The sequence below is a fragment of the Hetaerina americana genome, unplaced genomic scaffold (assembly GCF_022747635.1).
Source record: "Hetaerina americana unplaced genomic scaffold, ioHetAmer1.1.p SCAF_46, whole genome shotgun sequence".
Lineage (NCBI taxonomy): Eukaryota > Metazoa > Arthropoda > Insecta > Odonata > Calopterygidae > Hetaerina > Hetaerina americana.
The window spans coordinates 3,411,228-3,426,474 of NW_027287052.1; the positions used below are offsets into that span (position 1 = coordinate 3,411,228).

Consider the following 15,247-nt stretch of genomic DNA (forward strand, 5'->3'; position numbering starts at 1 on the left):
CTTTCTGGAATCAAATGACATAACTGAATCTCAATTTAGTTTCAGACAAGGCAAATCAACTGTGGATGCCCTGAATAGACTGCTTTCTTTTGTAATGGATGAATTTGAAAAACTAAACAAAACTAATTATAATGTGTGATCTGAATAGAGCATTTGATGGTGTCAATCATCATATATTATCAGTTAAATCATTCCTCTGTGGGATAACGGGAAACTCAGCAAATATCATTATATTTTATCTTTTTAGGCAATCTCAAATGATTACTGTGAATGTGAAGCCCTGTCTATTGCATCTGTCTCTAAAGGCATTCCTCAAGGGTCTGTGCTTGGTGCATTCCTTTTTATTAGCATGGTTAATGACTTTTATATGTAAATTTTCATTTAAATCCCATCTATATGCCAAAGATTCAACTCTCTGTTGAGAGAATCCATGATTTAGATACCCTAGCTATACAAGCCCCAGAGGAAGCCACTCATTGGTTCCCTGCAAATGGGTATTTGTTAAGTTGAAATAAAATGCAATCAAGGTTAATAAGCCTAAGGAAACAGATCAAGAATTGACCTCAGAAAAACTATTGCGTTTTCATTTTTCCCAAAACTGCCATGGAATATCCATATCACCAATATGTGGCAGGCTATCCAGAACTGTACAGTTAACTAGAACATTATATATATATATATATATATATATATATATATATATATATATATATATATATATATATATATATATATATATATATATATATATATATATATATACATTCAAACACGAAATCCCGCCAAACGGCGAATAAATACTCATATATACAGAAACAGATATAAGGAAAAGGGATAGGAACACACATAAAGGACGAACACAATAGAGGTGGGGAAGGCGGAATCGAACGGACCACAAGAGTAAAAATATTTCCTTGACCGGGACTTGAACCTCGGATCTTTCCACTCGCCGGGCGGATGCTCTTAACCACTTGAGCTATCGAGGAAACGTAATTTACCCTGAGATCCGTGGGTCTAATATGTCGCCAAGCGCCCCGATTCTTTAGCCAAGAGATGGCGTCAGGGGGCTGTTTCACCCAATATATATATATATATATATATATATATATATATATATATATATATATATATATATATATATATATATATATATTCACTCTCTTATACCATACATGCACAGGGCAATGGATCGAGTATTGAAAAGGTTCTTGATATCCAAAAGAGATTTATAAGAATTATGGTAAACACTAAAGATTATGCCCTCTGTAATTCATTATTTGTGTGAACACAATATGTCTCAAGTAAACTTAAAAATGTATGATGTTCTGGTGTACCCAAAAAGCAAGTTGCAAGATGTTAAAATTAGGAATGTTACATGTACTAACTCAAACCATCCTCACAATAGACTTAATCTAAACATTCCTTCTTACAAATCAATAGTTAGTTATTGTGTGGAGGGAAATAAGGCTAAAATAAATTAGATAAAGTATTCAAAATATTTCACTGTCAAAATTTAAATCACCTCTCCATTCATGGCTGGTTAAAAATCCTTTTCATTCAGTGGAGTTTCTTCAAATAAAAACTGTTATGTTATACTTCCTCTGTATGTCGCTGTATGCATTGTGTATTTTGTTAATGCACGAACTGACGAGGTCAAATGCTGTACAATGTGTCTTTTTTCAAAAGTGAAAGTATTGTTGTTATTATTATTATTACTGACTACTTGCATGTTTCTGTGCCTTATTTGCATGTGAATATCTTGATATTAATTATACCACAAACATAAAATAATTTTTTTACATTTACTCATGCGCTTCCCTCAGTCAATTACCACTGAAAAAAGGTCATCTAAGTGAGGGAAAAATGCACATATGTATTTGACCAAATGAAAACACAAGTGAACCAGACCAAAAATTTTGTTTGCATTACAGTAAGCAGGTATTGCAGAAAAGACGGATTGTGGGAAGGCAGTGATGCTACTAATTATGCCAACTGCGGACTAGATAAGGAAAAATCAATGGTAAATGAATTTTAGTGGAAAGGTAATCTCTCTAATAGTAATGTCACATCTTCAAAGGCGATGATGGACCCTTCTGATATTTACGAGGAAAGTATTATGTAAATACATGAGCATGGTGATACTTACTCCGAAGCATCTGAGTCCTGATGTGAATGCAACTGTCATCCAGGCATTATGGAGCAATAATGGTGTGAAGGACTCCATTTGAGAGCTCATTTCACCATCTCCAGAAGATCAGCTACAACCCCCTTTAAAACCTGCACAGAGGAATAAATTATATGCCTCATAAACCATTTTTCTTTAAAATTATTTAAAAACTTGAAAATTAAAGTATAGTTCTTGAAAATACAAAACGTACTCAAAAAACTCTGATAATGTAAGCCTAAGGTAAGACTCTCGACAGCCTCTTTTTCGACAGATTTTTAAACTTAGCAAGCAGTAAAAATACTTTCACTGGTATAATATTTTATCAATTGAATTCAATTCCTTCCTTGGACACTGTCCTATGGACCTGTCCTTTTATATATATATATATATATATATATATATATATATATATATATATATATATATATATATATATATATACACATTCAAACACGAAATCCCGCCAAACGGCGAATAAATACTCATATATACAGAAACAGATATAAGGAAAAGGGATAGGAACACATATAAAGGACGAACACAATAGAGGTGGGGAAGGCGGAATCGAACGGATCACAAGAGTAAAAATATTTCCTCAACCGGGACTCGAACACCGGATCTTTCCACTTGCCGGGCGGATGCTCTTAACCACTTGAGCTATCGAGGATAGTCAATTTACCCTGAGATCCGTGGGTCTAATATGTCGCCAAGCGCCCCGATTCTTTCAGCCAAGAGATGGCGTCAGGGGGCTGTTTCACCCACCAAAGGAGAAATAGACAATACACAAGGAAAGGAAAGGACAGTGGGTTAGAATTCATACAACATCATACAGGAAAGGAACAGTGCGTTTCGTGGCACGCATAGCCAGAAGAAAGAGATGAGCCACATTGGCCAAATACACATTCAAACACGAAATCCCGCCAAACGGCGAATAAATACTCATATATACAGAAACAGATATAAGGAAAAGGGATAGGAACACATATAAAGGACGAACACAATAGAGGTGGGGAAGGCGGAATCGAACGGATCACAAGAGTAAAAATATTTCCTCAACCGGGACTCGAACACCGGATCTTTCCACTTGCCGGGCGGATGCTCTTAACCACTTGAGCTATCGAGGATAGTCAATTTACCCTGAGATCCGTGGGTCTAATATGTCGCCAAGCGCCCCGATTCTTTCAGCCAAGAGATGGCGTCAGGGGGCTGTTTCACCCACCATAGCTCAAGTGGTTAAGAGCATCCGCCCGGCAAGTGGAAAGATCCGGTGTTCGAGTCCCGGTTGAGGAAATATTTTTACTCTTGTGATCCGTTCGATTCCGCCTTCCCCACCTCTATTGTGTTCGTCCTTTATATGTGTTCCTATCCCTTTTCCTTATATCTGTTTCTGTATATATGAGTATTTATTCGCCGTTTGGCGGGATTTCGTGTTTGAATGTGTATTTGGCCAATGTGGCTCATCTCTTTCTTCTGGCTATGCGTGCCACGAAACGCACTGTTCCTTTCCTGTATGATGTTGTATGAATTCTAACCCACTGTCCTTTCCTTTCCTTGTGTATTGTCTATTTCTCCTTTGGTGGGTGAAACAGCCCCCTGACGCCATCTCTTGGCTGAAAGAATCGGGGCGCTTGGCGACATATTAGACCCACGGATCTCAGGGTAAATTGACTATCCCCGATAGCTCAAGTGGTTAAGAGCATCCGCCCGGCAAGTGGAAAGATCCGGTGTTCGAGTCCCGGTTGAGGAAATATTTTTACTCATGTGATCCGTTCGATTCCGCCTTCCCCACCTCTATTGTGTTCGTCCTTTATATGTGTTCCTATCCCTTTTCCTTATATCTGTTTCTGTATATATGAGTATATATATATATATATAACTAACCACTCTAGCAACGTATTTAAAATTTTGGAAGACATGCTTATGTTTACGAGACAACTAGTAAAGGGGTACTATTGAAGTCTCTTAATGTTTTAACAACAAACATCTCCCTGCACAGGGACACTACTAATTCTGAAAAAGATTTATAACAATTGTCCATGTTGTACATTAACTTGTGTCTTCACTCATTATGATTGCTATATTAATGTTTTGTATTTAGGGTGACCAATCATTTTTTTTACTCTTTTCACTCTGTTCTAATCAAAGCAAATTAAATGAAAAAAGCAAAATGTACGATAATAACTTCATATATCAATTCTATTTTCATAGACAAAGTGAACTATTGCTTTAAGCTCCCATTCATATTCCTAATTCTAAATCCACACATGCAAAGGACATGCATTAAAACCCACTTTGCATTAAATGATGTCCTTATTTTTCATTAACAAGTGATCAATTGATGCATGGTAATCTCCTAAATTTATGATCCACAAAATTTAGGCTCTAAGACACCTCTACAGGAGAAACTGGTTTAGGGGAGCCTCAGAGGTTTCAAGCATGGAGGAGGAAAAGAGAGATGCCGCGGCCCTTGGCATGGAAAGGAGTCATTGGAATAATGGAGGGAGTACAGACAATGTTGGGAAAGTTATCCACTACAGCAGCAGGTCTACAGATTATGGAATCAATGGTGACAATGTGGAAGGGAAAGTTGTTCATGAAAGCCATGAGTCCACAGATCAGGAAAAGGAAAACTCATCAGCCTGGTTCCTTATCAAGAGGCTAGCCGAATGTATGGAAATAAAGAGCCAGACAGTGACACCAGCGGATGGTAAAACTTTTTATGATTTTTAACCACTGCCAATTTCTTATAACTGAGTCTACCACTACTTATTGTAAATTTGTGACTGCATGATTAACAATCCATGCTATTGAGGCTCTCTAAAAAGAAAAATAAGGTCTAGTTAATTCCATATATCATGAAATTATAAGTAGTTCTAGTTTTTTACAGCTGCATAGTTTGGAATGAAAAACAAAGCACATTTCGGAACCCTGTGAGAGCAGAATTGATCTCTGCTAAGGTGATTCGATGTTTGAAAATAAATATTAATATGCATGATTAATCATGTAATTAAGCATTGAGATGCAGTACCTTCAAACTACAAGGAGGTTTATATCTGTCAGCCCAAAATTACAAAATTTCATTTTCACTCTTTCTGAGATCAAGGCTAAATCCCTCCATTTCATACATCATGTATTAGAAAACTGAAGGCCATGATAATAATTACATATTAATTTAAAAATAAACATTTATGCACAGAAAATAAATAAAATACTATAAAAATGCATATTTGCATTTATAATCTGACCTTGAGTGTAGGGAAACAATAGAATCTGAATCAGTTTTTCAAAATTCTGTAGCCTATCACTACAAGAAATCCTTTTAAATTAAAATTAAAATTAAAAACATTGAAACAGGCAATTCATCTTATTTTTCAGGTAACTCATACTGCCCAACTTATTTTGATGGGTGGACCTGTTGGAACCAGACTAAAGCTGGTGAAACTGCTTTTATGCCATGTCCCTATTTCCTAATAGGATTTGACCCAAATCGTAAGTATCCAAAAGATTGAATCAAATCATATGCAGAAGATAACTAAGTATTTTAATTTTAATGCAAATGCCACTTTAATACCTTGCTGCTTTGTTTTTTTTTTCAAATAAACTGCTACCAAGAATTAATAGCTCCAATCTTTATTAATAATAAAGGATTGATATACCACAGAGGATTAGATGTGAAAGTGAGGCATAAAAGATCTTACTCCAAAATGAAATGCGTAAAGAGAAAGGATAATTCAATGCTAATAAATTACAAAAGGAAAATGCACAATAGAAATAAATTTTACTTGCTCTAAGATTTTGATAATGCAGATATGAAGCATTCCAAAGGTGGAAACAAAATAAATTAGAAAATCCTGCAAAGTAATGGCAATGGTATTTTGTTAAAGACAGGTTTGAGTCTTGCAAAACAAGTTAAACATAAAAAACTACTTCACCTTCAATACTACAATATTCATGTGAATTTTAAGTTTCGGCAGGCGAAAACAACATGCAAAATTTTAATCAATAGCATTACTTCCCTCATTATTCAGTATTTTGGTTTAATATACTTTTAGATAACAATAACTATGGTAGAAGAAACTTTTAAATATCATTACTAAATATCTGAACAACTAAATATTTATTTCCCAAAATGCATCACAGCAGTCAGACCATGCATGGATCGTAAGGGGACAGCATAGGGTGCACATGCCAGTTGATAGTCTATTTATTATAAATAACATTTGGCTTGATTTTTAGCATAGCCTGTTTCAGCACAATATATAGTTAACTCTGCTGTTGATTAGATTTTGAATATTTCTAAAATAACAGATTTCATAAAAAGCTAATTGAAATGAAAGTTTTAATTTCATTCTTTGTCATCAATGCTACCCAGTGAGAGCAATTTTTCGATTCCACATGGATTGCGTGTGGAAACCATCAGAGAATAAGAGGGATTGGTGAAGGCGGGAAATCTTCATTGCCACCAATGGTGCAAGGGAAATGAAAAAGGAAATTTCTGTGAATTTAGGAAAATTACGAGTATAACCCCCAGAAGAGTAAAAATATTTCTCAATGAAAAATATGCACTCTAAAACAATGGCAAAAAAGTACTGCAGCTATGAATTTTAAAGAGGGCTAATACAAATTACAAAATTTAAACTTAGATATGTATAAATTGTTAAAATGATCTCCTTGAAGTGCCTCTTCTAGTTGGCTCATTTTAGCCAAAATCTAATCAGTCCTACATTTATCAAAAATGTTGAAAAAATATCAATTTCTTATGCTAAGGGCAATTGAAAAATCATCACACCAAGGATTTAGAAATAATTATTCGATGGTTTCATGAATTCAAACAATTAATATATTTCTATGAAGCAAACCAATTTCTCTCTCTTGTACTAGGGAAACGTGGAAATTTGTCTACGTTTAATGAAAGCCCAAACAGAAATATGGTCTCAAAATCATTCTTCAGATGCCTTCAAAAAAGACAAATCATTGTTTTTAAATGTAGAAACTCATCCTCTATTGAACACCTGCCATGATATGTTCCTTCAAAAGTTCATTTATAATTTTGATTATTCATTGTTTACTTCTTTCTTATCACAGGATATGCATTTAGAAAATGCTTGACAAATGGCTCATGGTTTGCTCACCCAGAGACTGGAACATCATGGTCTAACTACACAACATGTGTCGACATGGATGACTTAAAGGTAGGAGCATAAACTAAATCAAGAGATACTACCAACATGTTTCTCTTGAATGAAACAACAATTTTGGAAAAAAAACATTGGCAGTACAAGTGTCTACATGATGCAAAGAAATGCTAAAGGATATGAGGCAATTTCACTCTCTTAGAGAGGTAAAGGAAAAAATAAACCACTGCTTGTTAATGCATAAAATGTAACATTACACATATTTTTCTGCTGTCTGAACATCTAAGATATTGTAGAAACTGTTACTTGAATAGAATGGAATTGTACAATCTATTGTCTCTGAGAACTCTTCAATGAGCCAAGAAAGGGACTCAGAATTAGACTGAATGAAAATAATGATAGGTAATGTTATTTATCTTTCAAATCAAAATTATGCAATTGGTTTTCAACTGTAACATGATCATTTAATTGGTGAAATTGATTTATAGAAAACTTAGAAAAGAGAAACATTAAAGCACTGATGGATAATTAGAAGTTATGTATTGATTACCTATTTAAAAACTAATATGCATCCTCATTATTTTTTTCAGTTCAGAGTGCTTGTGAACACACTATATACCATTGGATATTCCATTTCTATTGTCGCTCTGGTTATATCACTCATCATTTTCCTCAGCTTTAAGTAAGTACACTTATGATTACTCATATGGAGTAAATTGAAGTTCATACCTAAATTACCACAAATATTTTTGTTCTCCTGCAAAATCCAACTAGTGTTGCATTGCAAAGCATTCTTGTCAACAGTGCCATTTTACAATGGCTGAGGGAAAAATATAATACAAATAATAAACCTTATGCATACATAAGTCTACCTTATTCAAGAATAATTAACACTTCAGATTAGTAAAATGTGAAGCAGATGGCCCTGTAAGGGCACTACAGATATCCTATTATTAGCCCAAATTAAAGAGTTAGTCATCTTTTTCCCAAAAACATCTCAGTTCACTATTTTTCTCTCTTAGTATCACTTTTGAGGTAGCACTGGTAAAGATAATCCTCCTTAAAGAAAGGCATACTATTCTTTGACACAAGTGATTCATAGGGATAGTGTCTCAATAAACCACCGCTTTAAGCTTAAGCAAGCCTTGAATACTCTGAGCACATATTGAGTATTGTACTGGGTTGTGCTTGTATGCTTTATCCAAGCAAATTCTGTACTTCTCACTCGTGGCCCTAAACCAACAACCCTCTCTAAACTGTCAAAGTAATTTAACCTAAATCTTATTTTTTTGTATCATTTCAATCAAATTATGACTCCCTGAAAAGGCAGTTGAATTAATTCAACAAAATGAAATTCTAGTTACACATACGCACCAAGACGTGATCAAAATAATTTGCACAAACAGATACATGCACGTGTATATAGGTGTTTTCCAACATGAAAGAATTCCTACTGCATATATTATATTGAATTCCAAAGAGGAATCAGAATGTAGAAATTGGTAATTATTGACTTTGTCGTAAAAATCAATACAAAAAATGTTCATTTATTTCAGAGTTTTCGAAAAATGTTTCTGTGCATTTCATGTTTTGTATCCAATCTAGCGATTTGCTAGCTTATATTACTGTTTACAATTACAGTGAATAATTATATTTTTATTTTTAAATAATATAATACATACAAAAATTCCTTAATTTATCATTACTTTCTAAATCATAATCAGAAACCAGTTCCTTCGATAAAATTTACAGAAAACAAAATAAAATGGTGGCCATAGCCTTTGAAACTGCTTGAATTTAAATCACTCTTTTAAGCCAAATAAGAACCTGTGGGTGCAAAAATTGAGAATACGGACCTGTTCTGATTTCTCAGTCCTATATGATACATCTATATACTTGCACTATATATAATACCTTTAGAATGCATTGCATAAAGAATTTTATGATATGTTTTCACCAGAATAGAATTGTCATTTAATTAACAAAATTGCAATTAAAAACTCAACGAAGTGTACTATAATCACTACTAAAAGGTGTTTTGGCAAATGCAGAATCTAGGTCCTTATGCATAGATGTAAGGCACTGTTATTAAAGAAATATGAATAAAATATTCTCTCGAGTATTAAATTATTTACCAAAATAATATAGCAAAACATACACTATACCAACAAGTATGATCAGTATTTGATGCCTGTGTCTGATAACCTAACTGCTGAAAGTTGGGGCCTTTCCTCAGGGAAAAATACTGTACAAGCTCTTATAGTTTTCTCCTTGGGAAACTAGAGGAGTAGCTAAAAGTTTGCATGAGTTACCAGAAACATCTGCAAGGAAATATACACAATTTAAAGCAACCTGGACTGCATGGCTTAAAATTTACCTTCTGCACAAAACTCATTGAAAATGAGTTTTGTGTAGAGTTACATGAGTTACATCATTCTCAAACAATGTTTCAGGTCTCTAAAATGCACAAGAATCACTATCCACATTCATCTCTTTCTGGCATTTACTGCAACTGGCTTGACATGGATCATATGGTATAGAGAAGTAATATGTGACCCTGCAGTGGTGTTAGAGAATGGGGTAAGTTTCAATGAAGTGCTAACACTTTTGGGCATGTTAATTGCTATCACCATGAGCATTTTTGGTACATTTTATAAGTCTAATATTTTTTGTGACCGGAGAAATATGAAAGGCTTTATCTTTTCATAAATGTTCCTGCATTAATTGATAATTCTTCTTCACTTTATATATATATATATATATATATATATATATATATATATATATATATATATATATATATATATATATATATATATATATATATACACACACGAGGGTCATCCGGAAAGTAGTACCCGTTCGTGAAATAAAGACACAAAAGTAAATATTAACAAACATAAAAAATTTTATTTGAAAGAGGATACTTTAAACTACTTCTCAACATAATCTCCAAGCAAATTAAGGCATTTGTCATAACGTGTGACAAGTTTCTGTATTCCTGCTGCATAGTCCTTCGCCGCCAGCTCATTGAGATACGCGAGGGACCCATCTTGCACAAATTTTTGCATAATGCAGATGGTGTTTAACAATTTCATGAACAATTGTTCGAGAAACATTGGGAAAATGCTCACAGATGTCATCAATTGTGACGCGCCGATCGTTCCTCACGAATTCGTCAACTGAGCTCACCAGTTGGTCTGTAATGACAGACGGTCTCCCCGAACGCTCATCGTCGTGTGTGTTCCCCCACCCCATGTTGAAGTTGCGACACCACCGCCGAACAGACGACTCGTCCATTACATTGTCTCCATACACCTCCTTTAATTGGCGATGAATATCACATGGGCGAACGTTTCTTGCATTGAGGAATTTAATCACTGCCCTCACTTCACAACTGGCGGCGTTCTCAATTTTTTTAAACATTGTAAACAATCACAGAAACAACACAGGCAATGCTAGCATCACGCAACTTGGCTCAGAGAAGGCAGACAAGCCACTGAAGCTATCTGACCTCGTCCAGCGGCTACTCGCGTCGTCAGCACTTCATGCGGCACGAACGGGTACTACTTTCCGGATGACCCTCGTATATATAATTATTTTATATAATATATATATATTTTTTCACCTGTATATATATATGTATGTATACCTGTATAAATAAACATCCATTACCATGAAATAGATTAGAAGGTTATTCCAATCAAAGTTCTCCCCAGAACCATCTAAATTGCAATGCTGCTCAACAATTAATCCATTCAATCGAAAAATAAAAGAAAATTTTATAAAATATTTTACAATAATGTTCATTTTAACAGATTCAATAGTAAGAACTTCCTCATTGCCATTTTATTCCTGTAGTTACTCTGCAAAGTATAAAGTACTTGATTGATTATGCTTTATTTAGAATACCAAGCGTACCTACCTATATTATGATTATGAAAATGAATGACTAGAATTTCAATGCAGCCATTTCAGACTGTAAAAATCATTTGCCTTGACTGGACCCTCATCCTGGTCAAGACGAATGATTTTTACACTCTGAAATCGTTGCATTGAAATACACATCAGCGGATGACTCCGTTAAAAGTTACCTTTGCGGCATTTCCTGCAGTTTCTTTAGAATGAATGACTAGTATTAATCACATGAAGTTTCTCATAGGGATTCCAAAGATTTCATACTTCTTACAATTTTTATGATAACTTTGAGCCCTATATGCCACTGGCCAATTTTGAAAATTAATAATTTACCATAGTAAAAATGATTACAATTAAATGCATTTGCTCTAGGACTGATGGTATGTTCTTTTTTTTCTTTTCCAGTATTACTGCCAAGCACTACACATATTACTGAAATACTTAACTCTAGCAAATTATATGTGGATGTTCTGTGAAGGACTTCACCTTCACTTGGCACTAGTAGTGGTGTTTGTGAATGATGAAATAGTCCTTCGGTGGTTTTACTTCATCGGATGGGTACTTCCTGTATTCCTAACAAGTGCATATGCAGTCAGTAGAGGAATGGATCCAAATGCCAACAGAAAGTGAGTCACCCCCTTATTGAAATGCACTGAAGTTTGCAGGTTTAATGTTCAATTCATGTCATTTTCACTGAAATCAAAGGCTTGACAATGATACAAGAACAGAAAGATGTGCAAAATGGTTGTTAGGGCTATCTGAACCAAGTAATTTGGAAAAATTCATAAGTAATTCTTTCAAATCTATGCAGTTCAAATGGCTCAGTGTGAATTGAACAACTATTGATCTAACCAGGGACACAGAACCTGGCAAACAGCAATGCTCAAACTGGCACTAGGGCATTTATTTGCAATAAGGCAAATAATATTCACCCTATTGGACATAGACTGCTCAGCAACTCAGGTGGTTTTCGAGGGTGTACATACCAATGTCACATGCTAAAATTATAGTTAAAGATGCAGGGAAATGATCCTATCATGAGGCAAATAGAATACTAAATGCAGTGAAGAAGCCTTTTTATCAAATAAGAACACTCAACCCTGGGGTCAGATCTACTCCATATTGCACTCAGGATGCACTTGGCTTATCATCCTAATTTATAAGAGAATTGGCAGATTATTTAACAAGGAGTGGAGTTATTTTTGAAGATCCCAATTTCTTAAATAAATTAAGAGCAGTCTTTCTGGGCAAAGGTTCCCTTGAGAAGGAATCTTTGATTCCCAACTTAAAAGTTTTGTTTGATTTCGTATATGGGCTCTTGTTGTTGCTCTGATGGTTGACTTCACAGCAGGGGCAAGCATCTTCAACACAAGCATTGTATGAGATAGTGGCCCTGAAATGGTTTCTCTGGATGTTACCACCACCCTCACTAGTGGTGTAACCAGGGTGATACAATTTGGGTGGAGGGGGGCAATTCGCACAGTTTTGCAACCCATGAAGCAAGTGAATCCTGTCATTAACCATATTCTAGAAGTATCATCTGTTCAAAATTCCTTACTGACACCTTAGCATTGTTCATCAAACTGAGGACACTTTTTCAGGTGTCAGGTTCAAAGAACTTCAATAGTTTACGAATGGGAGCAATAGTTAAAACTATTTATCATTACACTTCATTCATCATTTTACCATAACCTTTTCAGATGATTTGAATGATACATGAAATACATTCCCATAGTAGAAAACTAATAACAGAATACAATGATGGTGAAAATCAGGGAAATTTAATAGGGTAAAATTACAAACTCTTACCTAAGCCATTGGCTCATACCTCTTAATTCCCATCTTCCTCCTACTTCCCTCTATTTTCCACACTCTCTTGCATAATTTATTGCCTTAAGCTTTGAATTTATCCATACTCATGTTGCAGTGGGCAGGTCAAATAAGTGTCAATCTTAAAAGGTCAATTACAATCAGTTGACTGAGCAAATACTGTAAAGAGGGGAGGGGAAAGTCTATAAGAGAGAAAGTAAGTCTCAGTCTCTTTGCATCTCTCTAAAAATAAATATTTCATTTGAATGGAATATTAATCAGTATTAATATCAGTAATCCTACATTTTTCTCTAAATAATCTGGCTTTTTCATTCATTTTTTATTATTGGGTTATCATATCATAAAAGATACTTATGAGGCTTTATGAAGTGATGTCTAATGGAAGGATCCAGGGGAATCATTTAGAATTAAGTAAAGATGGATTATGAAGTGGAGGAAATGGGAAAATGTCACTAAGAATGGAATAAAGGGTTAAGATTGAAAAGTGCCCCATAAGAACCCATGCAAGTACTCCATGGCATAAAGGAAGTTATAAATGACTTTTTCTATGATAAATAATTGAAAAAGTGAATAATTCTCACGACCGCACACAATTTAAAATTGCTCAGATTTTTAACCAATTCTATCCTTGTTTGGTAAACAACGTGGCACGCATTTTAGTAATGTAATGAACATCTCACTCAGAGTTATAATTATGCACTGCCTAGCCATGATAAAAGAAGTACATGAAAAAGCATTATGGCTTTAATTGACTAGTTTATTGGCATATAATAAAATTTATATTGTTTAAGAATTACCCATATTTCATTAACATTTTTTTATTCCATTCATTTTTTTTTCAATAGATGCTGGTTGGGAGACAGTGTTTATGAGTGGATCCTGATAGCTCCAATCATCATCACTTTGACTGCAAGCTTAATATTCCTAATCAATGTGGTCAGAGTTCTACTCACAAAACTTCACTCACGGTCAGCTAATCCAGCCCCAATAGGAATGAAAAAAGCTGTCAGAGCAACTCTAATCCTGATTCCCCTGTTTGGAATACAGCATGTTCTGATTCCTGTCCGGCCTGAACCTAATGCTCCTGGGGAAGCATTCTATGAAATTTTTGCAGCAGGACTGGTATCATTACAGGTGTGTAATTTTTAGATTGATTGTTTCAGTTTTTCAAGAACGGAAATGCATATTGCAAGTATATCCATTAATGTTTTCATTGTTGGGTTTGACTTCCTGAATATTAACTGCAAGCATCATAGGTTTTGGGCAGTTTCGCAGGCCTACAGACAGTTAGGAGCTGCAGTCAATGACATAGATATGGGAATTTGGTAAAAAAATTATTAAGACCAGTAAATAATTGCTGGCTGTAAAATCTGTCCATTTTCAAACCAACAACTTAAAAATTATCATGGACTGCTTTCTCTTTCAAGGGCCTGAACTATGTTCAGAAATCAAAGCAAGAAATTAGAGTAGATAACTATCCCAGATTAGATCCCTACCCAAGATTAGATCCCTACCACAGATACTAATCCAATATTTCAAAATGAAATATATATTTATATGTGTTTAAGACATTTTTGGAAAGTGAGAGAAAGAAGCTATATTATTCTTCAAGCAAGCAACGTAGGAGGCAGTAGTAAAAGAGTAACATCATATTGGAGATTTAGAGAAAGCATTTGATAATGCCAACTACACACAACAGAAGGTTAACAATTATGAAAGACAGGAGTTTTCTACAATGGCTGAAGATTATTTCAATCAATACATAAAACATATAAGGCTGTAAATCTTGAGTAAGCACTGAGTATCAACAGATGACCATTATGAGCACTTTTACCCATTATTGTAATTATATGCCATGAGAAAAGATATATTCAAGGAACACCTGAGAAAGTGCTCATCATCAAGAAATTATCAGCATCCTTATAAACCAATGGATTAAGCATGTTGGGCTGTCAGTGCGCTAACCTCAGGGGCAAGAAAGAGAAGAATTTAGGTTAACACTAAATTCTGACTTACTATATCATAACTACTAGTTAAAAAAAAAGTAAAATGGGAAAAAATAAAATAACTTGACAAGTAATGAAATAATAAAACCATAACATTAAAACAATCAAACCATGCTTCAGGTCTGTGCCAGAGAGTATGGTATCAATAATATAAAATGAAGCAATCAAATCAATGAAAGAAAGTTTTGATA

The 15,247-nt window shown here is 34.5% G+C and overlaps 1 protein-coding gene across 1 annotated transcript in view; it reads left to right on the plus strand.

Moving 5' to 3' along the window:
• Positions 1-15,247, plus strand: part of LOC139693302 (calcitonin gene-related peptide type 1 receptor-like) — a 250,636-nt gene that overhangs the window by 231,350 nt on the left and 4,039 nt on the right. Inside the window, exons 5-12 of the mRNA XM_071591414.1 lie at positions 1,932-2,020; positions 4,547-4,874; positions 5,543-5,656; positions 7,253-7,359; positions 7,893-7,984; positions 9,756-9,882; positions 11,626-11,846; positions 13,896-14,184. Of these exons, the coding sequence (XP_071447515.1) occupies positions 1,932-2,020; positions 4,547-4,874; positions 5,543-5,656; positions 7,253-7,359; positions 7,893-7,984; positions 9,756-9,882; positions 11,626-11,846; positions 13,896-14,184 (1,367 nt within the window). The remainder of the gene's footprint in view (positions 1-1,931; positions 2,021-4,546; positions 4,875-5,542; positions 5,657-7,252; positions 7,360-7,892; positions 7,985-9,755; positions 9,883-11,625; positions 11,847-13,895; positions 14,185-15,247) is intronic.